Genomic DNA, 17623 nt, shown 5'->3' with positions numbered 1-17623 from the left:
ACTGACGAGGCAGTTAATGCCTATTTGGGATAGACTGCTCTGGGGTCAGAGGTCGAAAGGGACGAGCAACGTGAACACTGGCGTCTTTGGTAAGAGGTGAATGAGTCAGCGGGCATCATTCCGTACTCGCTCTTTCTCCCTCCCATAATTCTCCTCGGGTGTCATCAGCCATCAGCCAAAGGTCAGGCCCATTGTGGGTAAAAACATGGGGTACAGATGACCTTCGTCTGCCAATGAGCGCCTCTCATCTGTCTCACATGACCTGTGGTATTTGCATGGACTGCAGTTTCAGGCCACAGTGGTTGGTGGCTTTGTCTGCATACTATGTCTGCATATTATGTATTTGTAATTGTAGGACTTTAACTGTAATTGTAGTTATAGACTGTCATAATTGTCATAATTTTAATGTTTATTACTCCAGTCAGGGCCCTTTTATAATAAAAAAAACAGTATATAAAGCTGAGTATTCTTCTAGTTATATAATGAAATTTTTACGTATTTTATTTGACTCATGATTAACTCATTTGTTTTAAATTATTTTTGCAGGACATGGTACATTTAAAAGTCATGTTTTTGCACGTTCCCTATGTTGTTGTTTTTGTAGTTTGAAAACAATTACGTGATAGAAAAGCAGTTCTTGGGCCCTGTGCCTTTGCTCCGTGGGAGAATCCTCAGGAGAAGCTTGCTGGGCTTCTTGGCTGCCTTCAGCTCTGGCAGCACATTTGCTGACACAAACGAGGCTCTCCCTCGCCCCTCTCCCACAAGACACGAGGGCAGGGCACACACAGGGAGATAGCAGGCCGGTGCCATCTCCACACGCTGCCAGACACTCCGGTCTCCCGAGCGAGCCGCCATCTCGGGGACGACCGTGAAGCAATGACAACGCTACACTCAGGGTTCATCTCCCACTCAGTCAGGAGCGCGGTCTTCATTTTCGAACTATCGCTGTTATGACTGCAGTTCAACCACCCCTCCCCCCCTCCCCTCGCCTCTCCCTGGGACAGCGGCGATATTGGCCCAACCTTCTCAGCGAGAGGTGACGCGTTTCCCTGTCGCAACATAATCACTAACAAAGTGTCGACATAAAGCAGCCCAATCTGACCTTTGGGAAGGGATTTAATTTGGCTCCCTCCAGCACGTTTGACTCCCATGTAAAGCAATCACCGGCGGTGGAGGCCGAGGACTTGGTGAAAAGCAGAGGTTTATTGGATTAGAGAGCTGCGGCCTTTTATAAAGTTATAAATAATGGCGAGCAATGGTGGAGAACAGTGAGACGGTGTGGAATAATAACTGCATGGGCGGGGGCAGAGGGTGGTGGGGGGGGGGGGTTGTGGGGCTGGCCACGTCTCTCTCTCTTCCCCAGTCATACATCACTGTGGTCTCCAGTTGTTTCGTGGTCAGCTGGACTTGAGCAATATTTTCAGCCTTTGACATGTGCACTATGTATTCTGAAAGTCTCGGAGAGGACATTTTCCTCAAGCCCCCTAATATTACTCAATAAGCCCCGTAGCTCCTTAACCTCAGAAAACCTTGCAGCCATGTTAGTTTTGATTGTTTACTTTAAACCACACTGCTATAAAGTGTGGTCTGTGTGTTGTATGCATAGAGCATAGAACAAGTGAACATAGAACATTCCCATGAATGTCAACCTGCTACTACTAATGTGTGTGTGTGTGTGTGTGTTTGTGTGTGTGTGTGTGTGTGTGTGTGTGTGTGTGTGTGTGTGTGTGTGTGTGTGTGTGTGTGTATGTGTGTGTGTGTTTGTGTGTGTTTGTGCTTGCAGTCTGCCAGGGCCCACACCACGGAGCAGCGATCCGGCCGGCCACTCCAGCGGCGCGTCCGGGAGCTCCAGCGAATCAGAGAGCAGCTCCGAGTCAGACTCTGACAGCGAGAGCAGCTCCAGTGACAGCGAGTGCAACAGAGCGTCCCGCGCCGCTACGCCAGAGGTACACGCCCCGCACGCCCCGCACACTACAGCAGGTGTTCACAAATCAACCCCGCGCTTTGTCACATCTTTAGAGGGAGCTCAGTGGAACCAAATTATTTAAAAGTCCAATTAATGCGATAATAATCACTGAGGCAATTCAAAAGTTTAGAGTGCAGAACAACGACACTGTTCTAGCTTCCTGTCTGTTCATGTTTCCCTATAAGTGAGTACTCGGAGTAAATCCATCCCACTTATTCAGAAGTGCTGTCTGCTTTTAGAGTACTGTTTTGACACATTTGACTTAGTGTAGATCAAACTAATTATTAGTAATTAAATTTGAGTGACTGTGAGTGCTTATAAATATTTGTGTTTTGACCACCAAACACAGCGGATATTTCATGGAGTGGGATGAAGATGAGGATCCTTTATTTTATTCTTCAATCTATTTCGAAACACTGAGGGGGGGGGGAATGTGTTGCTGCTTTCCTGTTGGAGAGAGGCCGAATGGGTGGAGAGCCCTTGTAAAAGCTTAACTGGCGGTTTTAAAGTTGCCCCACAGTGGCCTTAGGCTCCCTCGGTGCAGTCACCAACAGCAACCACCCTCAGCTTCATCACGAGCTCCAGGGGGCCTGTAAAATTTGGATGTGCACAATTGTTGATTCATCATCTTCGCCTGCACTCTTAGCTTTCGTTTTTTGCTGTTTGAATTGGCAAAAATCTTCTTCCGATAGATGACAGAAAGCATGGGGGGGTTTCAATTGTGAAACAAGGTGGAAGATTAGCCCCTTTTTTTCTGGGAAGGTAGGTCCTTATCACATATGGAGAGCGTGGGAAGGTAGATCCTGATCATATGGGCAGTGTGGGAAGGTAGATACCAAGATCATATGGAGAGCTTGTTCAACATCTTTCACCCTTTGTGGTTTTAATGGTTAATTTCGACATCTGCTCATTTCCATGGCATCCGTTTTCAAATGATTTGAAGTCATTTAGAAGATCGTCCAAGACAACCTTTATGGTTTCATATGAAAGATTTATACATGTCTCAGAGCATAATGGTAGAAAACAAACGATGCGAGCTAATATGGCTGATGAAAACATCTTTCTCGCCGTCAGAGTTGAGAGCACCGTCAGGACAATACATCGCCGAGCTCCTCCGCCATTCTGGAGTTTTACGACTTCCTCTCTTAATAGCCTCTTCTTCAGACCGACTCATTGGTCTGTGAAAGTCATATGACTGAATCATTGCCCTTCTTATGAATCAACACCAGAGATGGATGATGCCCGTGTAGATATGGGCCATTACAATTTTGGGTTACATGTGTTTTGAGGAAATTATTTTTATATGTATATGTTTTTATATGTATTCAACAATGTGTCAATTGATGCAGTGAGCATTTAAGAAGTGTTGCATTGCCAAAAAAGTACCAAATGATGCGTAGTTTATGTGTGGAATTGTAAATACTATTTTGTGTACTGGATGAGAATAATGTTACAATGTTAATGATACAGTAAACAGTTCAAAACCAGTGAATCATATGTAGGGATTCAATAAAATAAAAAAACGACCAAACTTTCCTTATCGTTTCTCTTCCATAGCCTGAACCGCCTTCAACGAACAAGTGGCAGCTAGATAAGTGGCTGAACAAGGTCAATCCTCACAACAAGGCCCTCGCCAACACCCAGCCAGAGAGTCATGGCCTCAGCCGTCCTCAGCCTGAGGAGGAACAGGTCGCGGAGAACCACAGCTGCGGTAAAAGCAAACCCAGCGCGTCTCTGGTACAGGCTGACTCCAAGGACCGGGCCTTGCTCAGCCCTGTCCGGGAAAAGGCAAAGCCTAAAATGGGCCAGAAAGCTCCTGATGGCAAAGGGGCCAAGGTGAAGACCCCTGCCACGGTGGACCTGGCTCCGTCGCGGAGGAGCACAGGTAAGAAGCAGCCCAAGAAAGTTGAACGGTCTTCCAGCAGCGAGGACCACAACTGGCCCAGATCGGCCAACTCGAGCACCACCCAGAAGGAGAAAGAACCTCCGCCTTTAGAACCAGCCAAGCCCAGAGGCAAAGCGCCTGGGGGCAAGACAGCCCCCAGAAAAGAGCCACGGTCCACGGCGGCGACTGCCACCGCCGCCCCTTCCGCCACATCCACGGACAAGAAGAAACACAGAGGGCCCAGCAAGATCGTCCCCAAATCGAAGGAATTTATCGAAACAGAGTCGTCCTCTTCTGAGTGCCACTCGGACCCCGAGGAGCTTTCCAAGGTGCATCTCCCCTGCCCAGGTCCTAGCAGCCTGAGTCTCAAATCCAAGGACTGCAACAGCAACATCCTGAGCGTTAGCAGTCTCGCCAGCACCAGCAGCACCTCCATCCCGGACCCGGGGGTCACCGACCTGCTGGAGGAACCCTTCTTCTCTCCCATCCCCATGGTGCAGAACGAGCTGCTTTCGCCACTGCGGGACTTCGAAGACGTCAAGTCTCTGTGGGTCAAGATTGAGCTCAGTCTCCTGTCGCGGATCCCCGGGCAGGAACCGCCCGAGCCCCCACCCACCAAGGCGGAGTGCCGGGAGCCCGGTGCCAAGCACAGGCGGCAGCAGTCGCCCGCCTCCGTTCCCCCCGAGAAACCCGCCAGCAAATCGAAGAGGAAACACAAGGTACGTGTCGGTTTCCTTCTCCCTGTTTTTCAGACTCCTGTCATCAAGGCTGTTAGATTGCTGTTGCACAGATGTAGTATAACAACAGAGTAGCATGTGTTCATAGGGCATTGGAGACACATCTAAAACCCTGCTTTAGCAAAAAAAAAAAAAATCAGTATGCTGTAAAATCATTCTTATCTTAAGATTATAAACTTTAAAAACCTTGGTTTTACTGATCAGCAACAACTTAGAACAGATGGACATCCTCCATAAACCCTCTTCCTCTCACGGCGATGGCCTTGTGCTACTTTGTAGACATCCAGGTGCAGGACGCAGTTTTACAGTTGTACCCTTGAGCAAGCCTCTTAGGCCAAGCATGCTCCAGGGTCCTTGAGTTCCACCCTTTCCAATTCCACCCCCCGTGCTCTGTGTTTAAGTGCTCTGGGTCAATTTATAAACTCCCCTGAAATATGATCGTAAAATCGTCGGTATAGACTGCGTTCGGTAGATGAGCAGAAGCTGGACCAGAGGAACATACGTGCCTTTTGTGCTTGCAGTCGGAGCATTGTGAGGTGTTGAGTGGGAGCAAGAAGTTAAGACTGGACAAGGAGGCTCTCCTCCTGCCTCCCTGCATCTCTCCTATCCACAACCACAAGGTCTCCAGCACAAAAGAGTGAGTATCCCCCCCCAACCCCGTCCTTAACAAACATGGTGCTCGTGTTCAAATGAATCAAAGTCAGGGTCGAAAAGCGAAAAAGGTTTGGAACGAGTCTGTAAAACTCGTTTTCATGGGCCCTCTTCAGATCGTGTCTTGGGGATGAAAACGGTAGGTGTTGTGTTGCCTTTCGAGCATTCGGCACGTGTGCCCTGCAGCAACCTACGATAAGCTGTGCTAGTTCTGCTAAGCCCCTCACGCTGTGTTGTGTCCTTAAAAAGCCTGATTGGATATAGAGGACCCAGCAGGTGCAGCAGGTCAGGCTCTGTGTCTAACATTAACTGGCATTCTCCTTTGTCCCTTTGCATTACTGTAATTTAACACTGACACTAGGGCACAGACACCAGCTAATTTTAGATATTCAATTAGTTCCAGAGCGGGAAAGAGTCCGCCAACGACACGCTCATGACGGAGATGACAGAGGTCACGGGGTCATCCTGTTCGTCTGGGCACCCAGCGCGCCGTGACATGACTAATGGCAACAATGTGATCAGCAGCTCCAGGCTAAAGTATTAGCCTCTGCTAATGCTTGTTACTGGAAGCATTGAGCACCTTTGGGGCTGTTTAATGATATCACCTGCCCGCTGGGCTTTAAATCAGTTCTGCTCAGGCAGCATTGATGCAAACAGTCTGCATCCCCCCTTTTAATTAGATTACAGAAATCAAAGAAGCCTTTTGTTGTTATTTTACACTGATGAAGCTCAGGACATTTTCACATAAAACAAGGCAAAAAAAATATGCTGCTGCATTTTTCATGCTGTAGTTCATGACTCCGTTTTAATGTTGCTGTGTAGTGAGTGTATTTTCTTAACTCTGCATCTTTGTTGGGCATTATGGGATGCAATGAACTTGCGAATAACTTTTCTTATCTTCTGTATATTAGCTCACCTCAGATAACATGAGGCTAGAGACAAGGAAGGGTCTGGTGGGGTATGTAAGGGATTATCAGCTGAACCATAAGTGACTCGTGGCAGACTACATGTCAAATGTGGTCTGAAGGTCCATCAATCAATAGACCAGAAGCATTTGTGATTTCAAGAGCTAAGCATAGGTCATTTTATTGTCTACCTGTGACCAAATTACTTCTAGAAAACAATAGAAACTGCTATAAATAAAGCTCTGCTGCATTGCATGATGGGATACCCATGGTTTTCGTACACACAAACAAAATCTCATGAACTAACGGGCCAGAAGAAATGGGAAGAAATTTTAAATGATGCTGTATCTATTTTTAGCCAAATTATGGCTTGAGGCTGTGTAGAAAATAACATCACATTTCAGCAGTTGCTCATATAAAACTTGGATAGGTTTCTCTCTCTAATTAGAGTTTAGTTAAGTGCTGAGACACAGTCTAGACCCTCAGGCGTTCCTGTTCTGAAGGCAAGCTACTGAAGCTGCAACCTTCAGGTCTTCTCCTGAAGGTTTGAAATGCGCTTGCGTGATCACGAAGCAGCTACTTTTGGCGACGGAACTGAAATTATATTGGGCCGGCCTGCTCCTCTCGAACGCCGTAATGGTTATTTAGCACGTCTCTTTTATAACCAGAGCACATCTCGCTGCTTGCTAAATGAGTGGAGCACCTCGGCAGAAGTGCACGTCCACAAATCCCATAATCAGCTGTGAGGGACTGTTCAGTCACTTAACCTTTCTCCAGCCCACTTCAGTACACAACCTCAGGCAGAGACATTAACCTAAGATTGACTTTACATCTTTCCCTACACGTCTTCCAAACACTCTTAATGTAGTCCACTCGTGGACTCTTCAGCGCTGCTTAACGTCTCGATGGCGTTCCTCCACCACGCCCGCATGCATCTGGGCTTTGTCTACCCATTGAAACGGGCCTTGATCGACCAGGAACCAGGCAGCTCCAAAAAACGGCCAGCACTCGGGGAGGCTGAGGGGTTGCTGGGCTTTGCGAGCGCCTGGGCCCGCTTGTAAGGCAGCCGTCGCTGACGCCTCCGTCTACCTCTCGTCCCCCTTAGCCGAGGACGACAGACGAGGAAGCTGCTGCCGCCGTTGCTGTCTCCGCTTTCGGACGAGCCGGCTGGCCGTCAGCGCCGGTGCAGCGAGGGCGCCCCCCTCAGTGTGGAGGCCGGCACCACCGCTCCCGCCACCATACCTTCCGCCCACACGCTGGCCGCTTCTTCCTCCTCGTCCTCCTCTTCATCGTCCTCGTCTTCATCCCATAAACACCGCAAAGGAGAGAGCAAAGCTCACTCCAAGTCCAGCAATGTAAGCAATGTAAGCAATATTCTTTGGTTTTGTTGTGTGTGCTATTCTTGAGTTCAGTACAATCTTTTATTTATTTTGCATGTAACATGACAAATAATGTTATTCTTGACGCACGATATTTAAACAATGACGTCATAAAAGTGTTGCTTCATGACTATACTATATATGCATTTCTTTTATCTAACAAAATCCACATTTTTGTATAGTTAAGTGCTTATAATCCAGCTTGTTTCTAGAGTGCTGTGTGCCTATAACACCATCGTATATCACATATATAACATCATATATAGTCGCCCATGAAACATTATTTATTTAAAATTATTGAAAAACATTACTTTAAAATGTAGAATCTTTTTTGATTATTATTTTATTTGATCATTACTTATTCCTTTCTTTGAAATGCATTTCAATTGCTGAGGCATTAGATGGGAACAGTGAAACTGGAGAGAAATCATCGGACTGCAGGCTTGATTCATCCACTCTTGCCATAGATTATTTTTTCCTTGCTGGAGGCTTCGACCACATTTCCTGTGTTTTTGCTAAACTAATTACCCTTTTGGAGGGATTTCAAAATAGCCTTGAAGGCAAGAAAATGGATGCCATGTGCCGATTCATCTGAGCTCAACTTCTCAAAGCCGTTTGCGAAACAAAGCAGAATAGCCTACATGATTCCTTTCTGTATCATTTGAGCTGCTAAATGCTAATTAGCATTTTAATGGACTCTTCATATAGCAGGAGGAAGACAGCCACACTAAGCCCACCAGCGGTTTCCATGGCAACGGCCCGTCAGAGCCTGACGTGTGGCCGAACCCTTCATCTCTGTCGGTGGAGAATGTGGAGCCCAGAAGACCCAAACTCACGTTCAACAACACGTATGTACAAACAACACGTGTTTCCGCTAGCGTGATCGTTTCGAGCGCAGCTGCGTGATGAGTGGCCCGCTGTTATTGCATCGGGTTGGAATTCATGCCACTGTGGGCCGGTGTTTGACATTGAAAACTTTAATTGCCCTGGACAAAAAGCACACATACACCAATGCTGTCTGCTGGAAAACTGCAGACTGGATGCAGGCTACTCATGAGCTGACACTGTGGTTCTTAATTGGGACGTAAAGGTGTCTTTAAATCCATACAGCGCAGTGCGTGAAGAGCTTATGGATGCATGTTCTGTGTACAGGAGCATAAGAAGACAAACACTTTCATATCCAGTGGCTAATTTCAGTCTGTTGTCTCCTACTGCGCAGTGTTCACAATGCAGACTACTATATGCAGGAAGCCAAGAGACTGAAGCACAAAGCCGATGCCTTGGTAAGTCTCTCTCTCTCTCCCACGCCACATTATTACCTCAGAGTGGACGGGTTTTTAATCGGCAACTTAAATCACATATTCACACCCATCTCAGAAAAGAGGACCTTTAATAGCCTTTCTATTCCTGTTAATTAGTGTCGTTTCCTCAAGTGATGTCACTGGCGCGTGTGTCAAAGTTAATTCAAGGTTAATACAGAAACCGATGGGACTCGGGTAAGGTGGGAGTTGGTGTCCACCAGTGGATGGCACTCAACTCCACAACTCCCTTTCCTGTGAGCAGCAGTAGCCCATAAGTGGAGCTGTTAAGAGTGTAAAGAAGGTTCCTGGGCAAAAGCCCTTTACCTGAGAAGGTGTGACACACAGATACTGGAGGGGAGACTCTTGCTTTTCCTAATGTGTTTCAGAGAAGGGGCATTTTCTCCTGATTTACTTAACAGGCTCCTATGGCCCTAATAATTGGATTCTGGCAATTATCTCTTGAAGCATTGTCCTTTACAGAAAGTTACGTCTACTCCGCCATAAACTGGCCGGCTGATGTAAAATCCTGGCCATGAATATAGAGCAAGGGGAATTGATTGCCCACGTTGCAGGAGTGTAATCGTCGGTACGTAATGAATGTCAGGCCACCCCCTGGCTCATATTTAAAAGGTTTATTCGGAAATGGATGGAACCTGTTCCGAGAGGTGTCTGCTAAGACAAGTGGCCGCTAAATCTGTTTTACACACTCCCATGCATAAGGCATGGAGAAAGGACTCTGGTTCCTCAGGGGCATTGTGTTTAGCAGCATTGATTGGTGTTTGATTAATGAGAGGTACACTTCCAAATGTTGAGGCCCACAAATCAGTACAGAGGCGATAACGAACTGCTGGTCTGCATACGGTTTGCCACCGCCCAACCACTCGTCGTTACACAAGAGTTCGAAACACTGGTTCAGTCTGCGTTCAGGATGCTGAATGCTGTGCGAAGCTGGTGCACGCGAGTATAACAGTGAGCATCGCTCCGGACGTGTTTGGCACCTCTCGGTTCAGGAAGGTTCTCGTTTTCCCACGTGGTTTTTCGCAGCCTCTGCTCGCGTGCGTAGCTCTCGAAGTTCCACAGCTGACCTGCTGTCTGCTACTATTAGCGCAGGTGCTCTACCCGGGCTCTCACTCACGGCCTTCTGCCCCTTCGCAGATGGAGAAGTTTGGCAAGGCCGTGAACTACGCCGACGGCGCGCTCTCCTTCATCGAGTGCGGCAGCGCCATGGAGCGTGACCCGCTGGAGGCCAAGTCGCCGTACACCATGTACTCGGAAACCGTGGAGCTCATCCGGTCAGTTCTGGCAAACCTCCTGACGCTTTCTCCTTCAACACCTCTCTCCCCGCTGACCCCTCCCCTTCATGACTGGCCACATTCTAACTCTCTCCCCTTACTCGCTGTCGTTCCCCCCCCCCCATTCTCCCCTTTCCTCCGTGATTGGCCGCCCTGCCTGCCATGATTGAAATAAAAAAGATGATTGTCATTAAGGCCACTGCTGGGCAACTCTGCCTTACAAGTCACGCAATTAGCAGCCCTTGTTTTATTAATGTCATGGAGTATGAACACAGATGGACCTCGAAGCTCATCGGCGGGCTCACAGGTTTGGTTGGTGACGACAGAAATCATGATCTCATGAAAGATTTGCACCAAAACCCATGCGCTTGCGTGCCAATTGCTCTCGCTGCAGCAGCCCGTAAAGGGGGGAGGTGCATTTGTGTGTTAAACCTAAAGGACTTAATTTATGCTGAAACAGAATTGCACTGATGAGGTTTTCCTGTAATCATTACCAGCAGCACTGGCACCAGCAGGGTGGGCTAAGTGACAGGGCGTAAAAATAAACTCATTTGCTTGTTTTGTTCTGTCATTTAAGGTACGCAATGAGATTAAAGAACTTCACCAGTCATTCAGCCACGCTAGCAGAGAAGAAATTAGCAGTGTTGTGGTGAGTTCTCCATATCATCTCCATACTTCTCAGCCATTCTCTGTAAAGTCTGTCCGCCTGGCTTCCATAACAGATTTTCATCAATTAATTTCACATAAGTCACGTTGCCGAGAGCCGATACCCGAAGCGTCAGACATGACAGCAGTGTGTGAAGTGTGTCTTTGAAGAGCCCAGCCCGACCATGCACAGACCCCCCCCCCCCCCCCCCCCCCCCCCCACTCGTAAACATCCTCTCAATCGCATCGTGCCAACAAATGGCCACCTCTAGGGGGGAAAGGGGGGGGGTTAGTCCTAAAGCACAACCAACGTGCCAAATCGTCTTAGACCCTGTCATCGTTCTCATGTTTAATTAAGCCGTGCGAGGGTGATGGAAGGTTCCCATGCAGCACCAGTTGGAACGCGCGTTACCCGCTAAATAAAAGGCACACAGGGCCGCCCGCCTGTCCCATCATGGGGGCCCGTACGCACCGAGCGCCAAAGGTCAGAACACGCTGCCCATGCCGGGATGACAGCCGCTAGGCCGGATCGAGACGCGGCCACCAAAGTCATCTGCCACTTGAAGGCGACTTTGAAAGGGTCCTCCGGTTCAATTTGATAGAGCACGCTCAATGTCCTGCTGTCGCGTTGGAGGCGGGGCGGGGAGCCGCATTCCGAGGTCGGGGGCCGTGAGACATGTTTGAGCCAAACTGGAAGCTCATGGCGTCGTGTGAGCTCCGGCGGTCAGCCCGTTACATAAGCACGCGTCTCGTCCTCGGTTGATAAGCACATTCACAGGTACAGAAGAAGAAAAGAAACCTGGCCTGTGGAGCGAACGTTCTACTCCTGAGCTCGTTATCAGGGGCTGTGCGTACACAGTTTATGGCTCCAAGATGAGACGTCTGGTCCTATTAGAAATGACAGAGGGCTGGTTGCGTTTCATGGGACACTGCATATGTCCCCAGCATCTGCTGTCTCGTGAGCGTACAACCGAAAGGTCGGCCGCCCCACGCGGCGGGCTGCGCGCGAGCCAGCTCGCTCCACCACGCTCCTCCACGCTCGCCGGGACGCCTTCGGCTTTGTTTTGTTTGTTCGATTACCTGTTGTGATTGGAAATTCCTCCTCGTCCTGTCCCGGCGGTGTGGAAACACGAGTGCTTGCGTGACTACAGTGCGTCTTTCCGCTCTGCGCAGCAACCGCTGTCTGTCCCTGCTGTACCTGCGGATGTTCAAGTTGAAGAAGGAGCACGCCATGAAGTATTCGCGCTCGCTAATGGAGTACTTCAAGGTAGGGACCTTCAAACCCCCCCCCCCGACATCCCACAGTGCATGGTGGTTTTTGCACTTGCAGAGGCATTTCTTCGCCTGAGCTAAATTGAATTCATATTTGTTCGAATAGCATGTTCTCATTAATTTTGCGCGCCGATATTAAAAAGCCGTTCATTTATGCGGTTAGTGTACAAATTAATACCATCAATTATCTGCGCGCCTTGTCAGACTGTAAGCCCATGATTAATCGTGTTTCAGCATTTCCGCTACTGTGTGCTCCGTCAGTTAACATAAATAATGTCGCCTCCCCTCAAACTTCCCTCCCCGTTCTCCGCAGAACTCGGCGAAAAGTTCCCAAGCACCGTCACCGTGGGGAGCCAATGGAAAGTAAGTTCTCCTGCCTCTCCCTCGCCTCCTGTTGCCTGCTCCGTGCTTAAGAGCGACCTCCTTCCCTGCTGTTGCTGTGGGAATCGCTAGACCTCTGCCCGTGACATGTGAAGCCCAGTCATGGTTGCTTTAAGCAAATGAGAGGGCAGGAAGAGATGAAGGAAACAGCTCTTCCATGCCAGCGCCATGGCAACCCGGCGTCTGCGGGGCGGGCTGGCGCGAGAAGCTCTGTGTGTGCGTGTGTGTGAGAGAGAGAGAGAAAGAGTTAGCCTCTGGCTGGAGACTACCCAGGCTTGCTGCTCTGTAGCCAACGCGCCTGTCAAAACCAATTAGCTTGGCGAGCCAGACCCCTCCAGCCTCTCTGCCCTTCACAGTAACATTAGCAGTGCACAGAGCCTCCTAACCCCCCCTACCTGCTGCGTCTCTGATCAACCCCGGCCGCCCCCCCCCCTCCCCGATGCCCTCCTCACGCCATGTTTACCTTCTTCCTCGTCATGAATATTTTCTCCTCTTTCTGCGTCGACTAGCGTTCGCATCCCCCCCTCCGAACTACGCTCATGGTTTGTTTATTCTAGCAAAGCCACGGCGCAGCCCAAGAATAGGCCTTGCTGTTGACAGCGGACATAATTCTACCTCGGCGGGGCCGAGCGCGGTTCAGTTTATGGCTGGAATTACGGTCAACGTGGCCTGACTGTTCGGGTTGAACCACGGGAAGACTGATGTGTGCACGCGCTGAGCGGCGGGTGATCTAGCTAGCGAAGGCCCAGCCCAGTACTCACAATACTGGGCGGAGGGACTGTGATAATGTGATAAGACTTAAATATAACACAAACGTTCTGATTTCCATAGGCTTAAACTTGCCCGTATGCAGATAATGTACCAGTAATGGTGCCCCACCTTTTTAAGAGTGTATAGTGTATGTTTTGTATGTGACGTGCTAATTTAATAAAGTCGAGTCACTACGGAGTCTTGGAGAGCCGAAGTGCACGCGGCTCTGCAGTCGGATATTAATTAGAGACAAAACATCTACACAACAGCAGGGAGAAAAATAACAAGGGCCAAAACGTAAGAAATGTCGGATGCAGGTTACAATGCTTTGTGAATCAGCTTACTGGCTTTCAAACTTGCATTATTCATGAGCTGGTGTGCACGTGCCCCTCCCTTGCCATGCAGGAGCACCGGGACGCCCTCCCCTATGTCCCTGAGCCCCTCCCCCATCAGCTCGGTGAGCAGCAGCACCGGACCCGTTGGCTCCTCCTCTTCTTCGTCGTCATCATCGTCGTCGGGCAGCGTGGCCATCCCCCAGCGCATCCACCACATGGCCGCCAGCCACGTCAACATCACCAACAACGTCTTGCGCAGCTACGAACACTGGGACACAGCTGACAAGCTGGCCCGCGAAAGCCAAGGTAGGCATGAGCCTTAGGGCTACGGCTACGGCTACAGCTACGGCAATGGCTACAGCTACAGCTACATTTATAGCTACAGCTATGGCTACAGCTACAGTTATAGCTACAGCTATGGCTACGGCTATAGCTACAGTTACAGCAATAGCTACAGCTATAGCTAGTTACAGCTACGGCTACAGCTACAGTTACAGCTACAGCTACAGCCCACCAGGAAACACCTCCATGCTAGTCAGAGAATCCGTGCTATATCCGATGAGGAATCGCCACGGGTGATATAATTTAGTGTTTGTGTCTGGAAAATTTGACCATTAAAGTTTTATAGTCACAGTCCTAAAGAAGAAATAGTTTTTTTTTTTTTAAGATTTTTACTACAGACGTAGAACCACTGTACCTTCTGATTTAGACCTTCCCGATCTCTCAAAGCTCATTACACAGACGGGACATCCACCTCAGGACGTGTGTCCTTGTACCCTGCTTCCCACTCTCAGGAAACATCTGTCCTCAGCCAGCGGTCAAGCACTTTCTCACAGGCCTGATTAGTCTTATTTTACATCATTTATCTACATTCGTCAGAGATCTGGGCCCTCTCACAAATTAGCCTTATCAGTGTTTGTCGGGACCACCGGGGACGATGCCTGCCAGACCAGTGCTGGAGGTTTGATGTGGCCTGCTTTGCCACGAGTCTCTCCCCTTCCCTCGGCCCTCTAGAGAAGCCTAATTAACAAGCACAGGCGTGTCGTGTGCCCCCCCCAAATACCCCCGTCCCCCTCGTGCCTCAGAAGTCAGCCCTAAGAAACCGGCCTGTCTGACCCTCTCTGGAACCCCCCCCCCTTCCTCCACCCTAACCCCTTCCCTGTCTCTTTTCATAATGAACTCAATTAGGGCTTGTTGGGTTCAGCCTTTGGGCAGCGTGATGTCGAAATTGGCCAATTAGACCGCGGTGAGCTTAGATGTAGGCCTTTTCACATCACCCGAGTGGCCGCGGCCATGTGGAGAGGTTACTGGTGCACTGGCCTTTAGTTAATTGCAACTTGTCATTAGTTAGTGAAGAGACGCAGTTCAGTATTTTCAATCAGTCCTGAAAAAAAGATGTACTCCCTTTGACAAGGCCCCTTTCATTTTGAGCGTAACCTATTCAAATGAGATTTAAAGAGTTTTAATATTATAAGCAATTACTATTACCGTCTTTTTTTCTACCGTTTGCCGGAATTGGTGATGCGGGGAGGGGAGGGGCGGCGGTTAGGTGTTTCTGGCTGCTTGGGGTTCATGCGGTGTGTCTTTTTGTGTGGGTCTGGCAGAGTTCTTTCAGGAGCTGGACTCGGTAATGGAGCCCCTGACGCAGCACAGCAGCATGACAGAGCTGGTGCACTACATCCGCCAAGGACTGCACTGGCTTCGCATCGAGGCCCATTTGTTATAGTGCTGGCACTTCCACTGTGCTCTCGCTCCCTCTCTCTCTCTCTCTCTCTCTCTCTCCCTCCTCCCTTTCTCTCTCTCCTTCTCTCTCCGTCCCTTTCCCACTCCCCCTCTCCCTCGTTCTCTTTCTCATTCCCTTACTCCTCTTTCCTTCCATCGCCCCTCCTCCCATTCGTATCGCCACCAGCACTGCCGTCCAACGACCCCTGACCCCCCCCCCCCACAACCCCTCCGCACCTCCCCAGAAGCAGGGGCTCCTCCCTGAGCTGCCCATGGGTCAGCACCAGACGGGGGCCCTGTGTTCACCAGCTTCTGCACAAAGGGGACAGCGGCGTGAGCGGGAGGGACACAGGACGGACTTTGCGGCTGCCTGTCGGCGCGTTTCAGGAACCAATACGGCCGTTATAGGAAACCAGCGCTGCCGCGGTCTCAGCTGTGGCCAAGGTCACCACAGCCAGACGGACGTGACGGAACGAAATAATGTGGTCAACGAATATGCACCTGCTCCCCAGCCATTACGCCGTAAAGATGACGGCGTGCTACGTACGCCCGCAAACGGCCGCAGCAGGCTAGGCGATTAGCCTTGGGGTGACCGCATCTCTGTTTCCGAGCAGACAAAGGTCTGAACTCTTTATTTTGTTTTGTACAGCACACGGTTTCCTATAAAGTACCATCTCGTTGTGTGTGTGTGTGTGTGGGGGGGGGCGCACAGGTGACCAGCGTGTAATCCTGCTCTTTGTCAGTATTGTTTCTTTGTATTACATCTGTATCTGAGGGACTGGTGGTCAAGGTGGCAGCAACAGCGACAACGAAAAGACAAGATCCATCACTCCAACGACCCGAATTCTGCACTCTGCAGCACCAATAATAACTATTAGTATGTAACACTGATGTTGGCTTTTTCCCAAAGCTGAATTCCTTATAGGGACCACATGTCTTAAATTTGTCAGACTGTTCATTGGAAGATTCCCTGTGCAATTGACTTGTACAGTACATATGCGCATATAACAGAGAACATGTCTTCATGGCTCGATGGCTCTTTTGATCTTTACAGTATGTACCATACCAACTGTGTTCTATATGACAACTCTTTTACTATTTGATGTTTGTTCAATCTTGCATGTTCACAGGGAGTTATAGATAGTTCAGAAGGAGTCGGACACCATTTATAATTATTCAAGCTTTTCAAAGTTTCTAAGTGTTTGGTGCTGTGTTTTTAAGTTGTTGTTTGTTTGTTTCTATTTGTGTGTTTACTTTTGGGGGGGGGGGGGGGGGGGGGGGGGGGATTAGACCTCTGTTATTGGTATGAAAACACACATTAGGTTGCTGTCTATAAAGAATTTAGTGCCAGCTGTCATTCAAAAAACTTTATTTAACCCTCAAGCACCCCAAAAATAATCTGAACTTTCTTACCTGTAGAGTAGACATATTGTAGCCTAATGCCATTTTGAACCGACAAATCCACACGTTTGTCATGAAACGTGTTTGGCCTCGTTCAGCAGTTTCCGCGGTAGCACCTTAACGTTGATTGTCAATAGCACACGGCAGATATGCAGGCGGTGCTAGTGAGCCATTTCTCTGTGCTCGCCGCTTGTGTTCCAGTAGTGTGGGCGTGCAGGAGCGCGTGCGAGTGTTCTTGAGTGACAGCGTGTGCAGGACTGTGGCCCGAATCCGAGCGGCAGCGCCGGTTCCCGTAATTAGACCGCACCGCTTCTTGGTTTCAGTTGTAGACCATCTTTGAGCGTCTTGAGTGTGCGAGAGAAAGATCTGTGTGTGTGTGTGTGTGTGAGTGTGTCTGTGTGTGTCTTTGTGTGTGCGCGTGTGCTGTGTGTGTGCGTGTGGAATGGGAATTTCACCAAGATTTTACAAAAGTGCCTGCATATGCAATGAGAATTTATTAGAGTCTATATTTAAGAATGAGAATGAATCAAAATGATTTTTCCATACCATATTGGTATATTCAACTTTGTTTTCTTTTTCGTACAACCACAACTATTTATTTGTGTACTTTATACTGGCGATGGACATACCTGTTTTGGCTTTAACATTTCAAACATGTAATGACAACATTTCAAATTTCTGATTCCATTTCTGCTCTGATGATGATAGAAAATGACTCTTAAATAGTGGAATTTGACATGTTGCAGTCATCTTGAAATGTGACTGCTCTGTCTGTTTCTGAAGGGAAAGGTGATCACCGAACCATAAAAAATCCTTCAATTGTTATTGCAAAAATGTCAAGGCAGCCATAAAGACTACTGCAGCACTGTGTCTTTTAATTCTTCATATGTAGCAGTACACCCCAAATCTCTTGACTATACACAGGAAAGGTTCAGTGTTCAAGGTTCAAGGTTCATATAAACACCAAGGCTACGTCAGCGATCAGGATAAACTGGTGTTAG

At 48.8% G+C, this 17623-nt stretch overlaps 1 protein-coding gene across 1 annotated transcript in view; it reads left to right on the top strand.

Annotated features, from left to right (window-relative positions):
• Positions 1 to 16495, top strand: part of aff2 (AF4/FMR2 family, member 2) — a 69017-nt gene extending 52522 nt beyond the window's left edge. Inside the window, exons 10-21 of the mRNA XM_077021040.1 lie at positions 1784 to 1946; positions 3524 to 4570; positions 5110 to 5225; positions 7250 to 7499; positions 8232 to 8371; positions 8743 to 8806; positions 9980 to 10116; positions 10694 to 10765; positions 11935 to 12028; positions 12347 to 12396; positions 13570 to 13805; positions 15104 to 16495. Coding sequence (XP_076877155.1) covers positions 1784 to 1946; positions 3524 to 4570; positions 5110 to 5225; positions 7250 to 7499; positions 8232 to 8371; positions 8743 to 8806; positions 9980 to 10116; positions 10694 to 10765; positions 11935 to 12028; positions 12347 to 12396; positions 13570 to 13805; positions 15104 to 15225 — 2491 coding nt within the window. The 3' untranslated portion in view covers positions 15226 to 16495. The remainder of the gene's footprint in view (positions 1 to 1783; positions 1947 to 3523; positions 4571 to 5109; positions 5226 to 7249; positions 7500 to 8231; positions 8372 to 8742; positions 8807 to 9979; positions 10117 to 10693; positions 10766 to 11934; positions 12029 to 12346; positions 12397 to 13569; positions 13806 to 15103) is intronic.
• Positions 16496 to 17623: the final 1128 nt, after the last annotated feature.

Source organism: Brachyhypopomus gauderio, chromosome 11 (assembly GCF_052324685.1).
Source record: "Brachyhypopomus gauderio isolate BG-103 chromosome 11, BGAUD_0.2, whole genome shotgun sequence".
Classification (NCBI taxonomy): domain Eukaryota; kingdom Metazoa; phylum Chordata; class Actinopteri; order Gymnotiformes; family Hypopomidae; genus Brachyhypopomus; species Brachyhypopomus gauderio.
The sequence above is the reverse complement of the archived record's forward strand: the minus strand, read 5'-3'. Positions and strand labels throughout refer to the sequence as shown.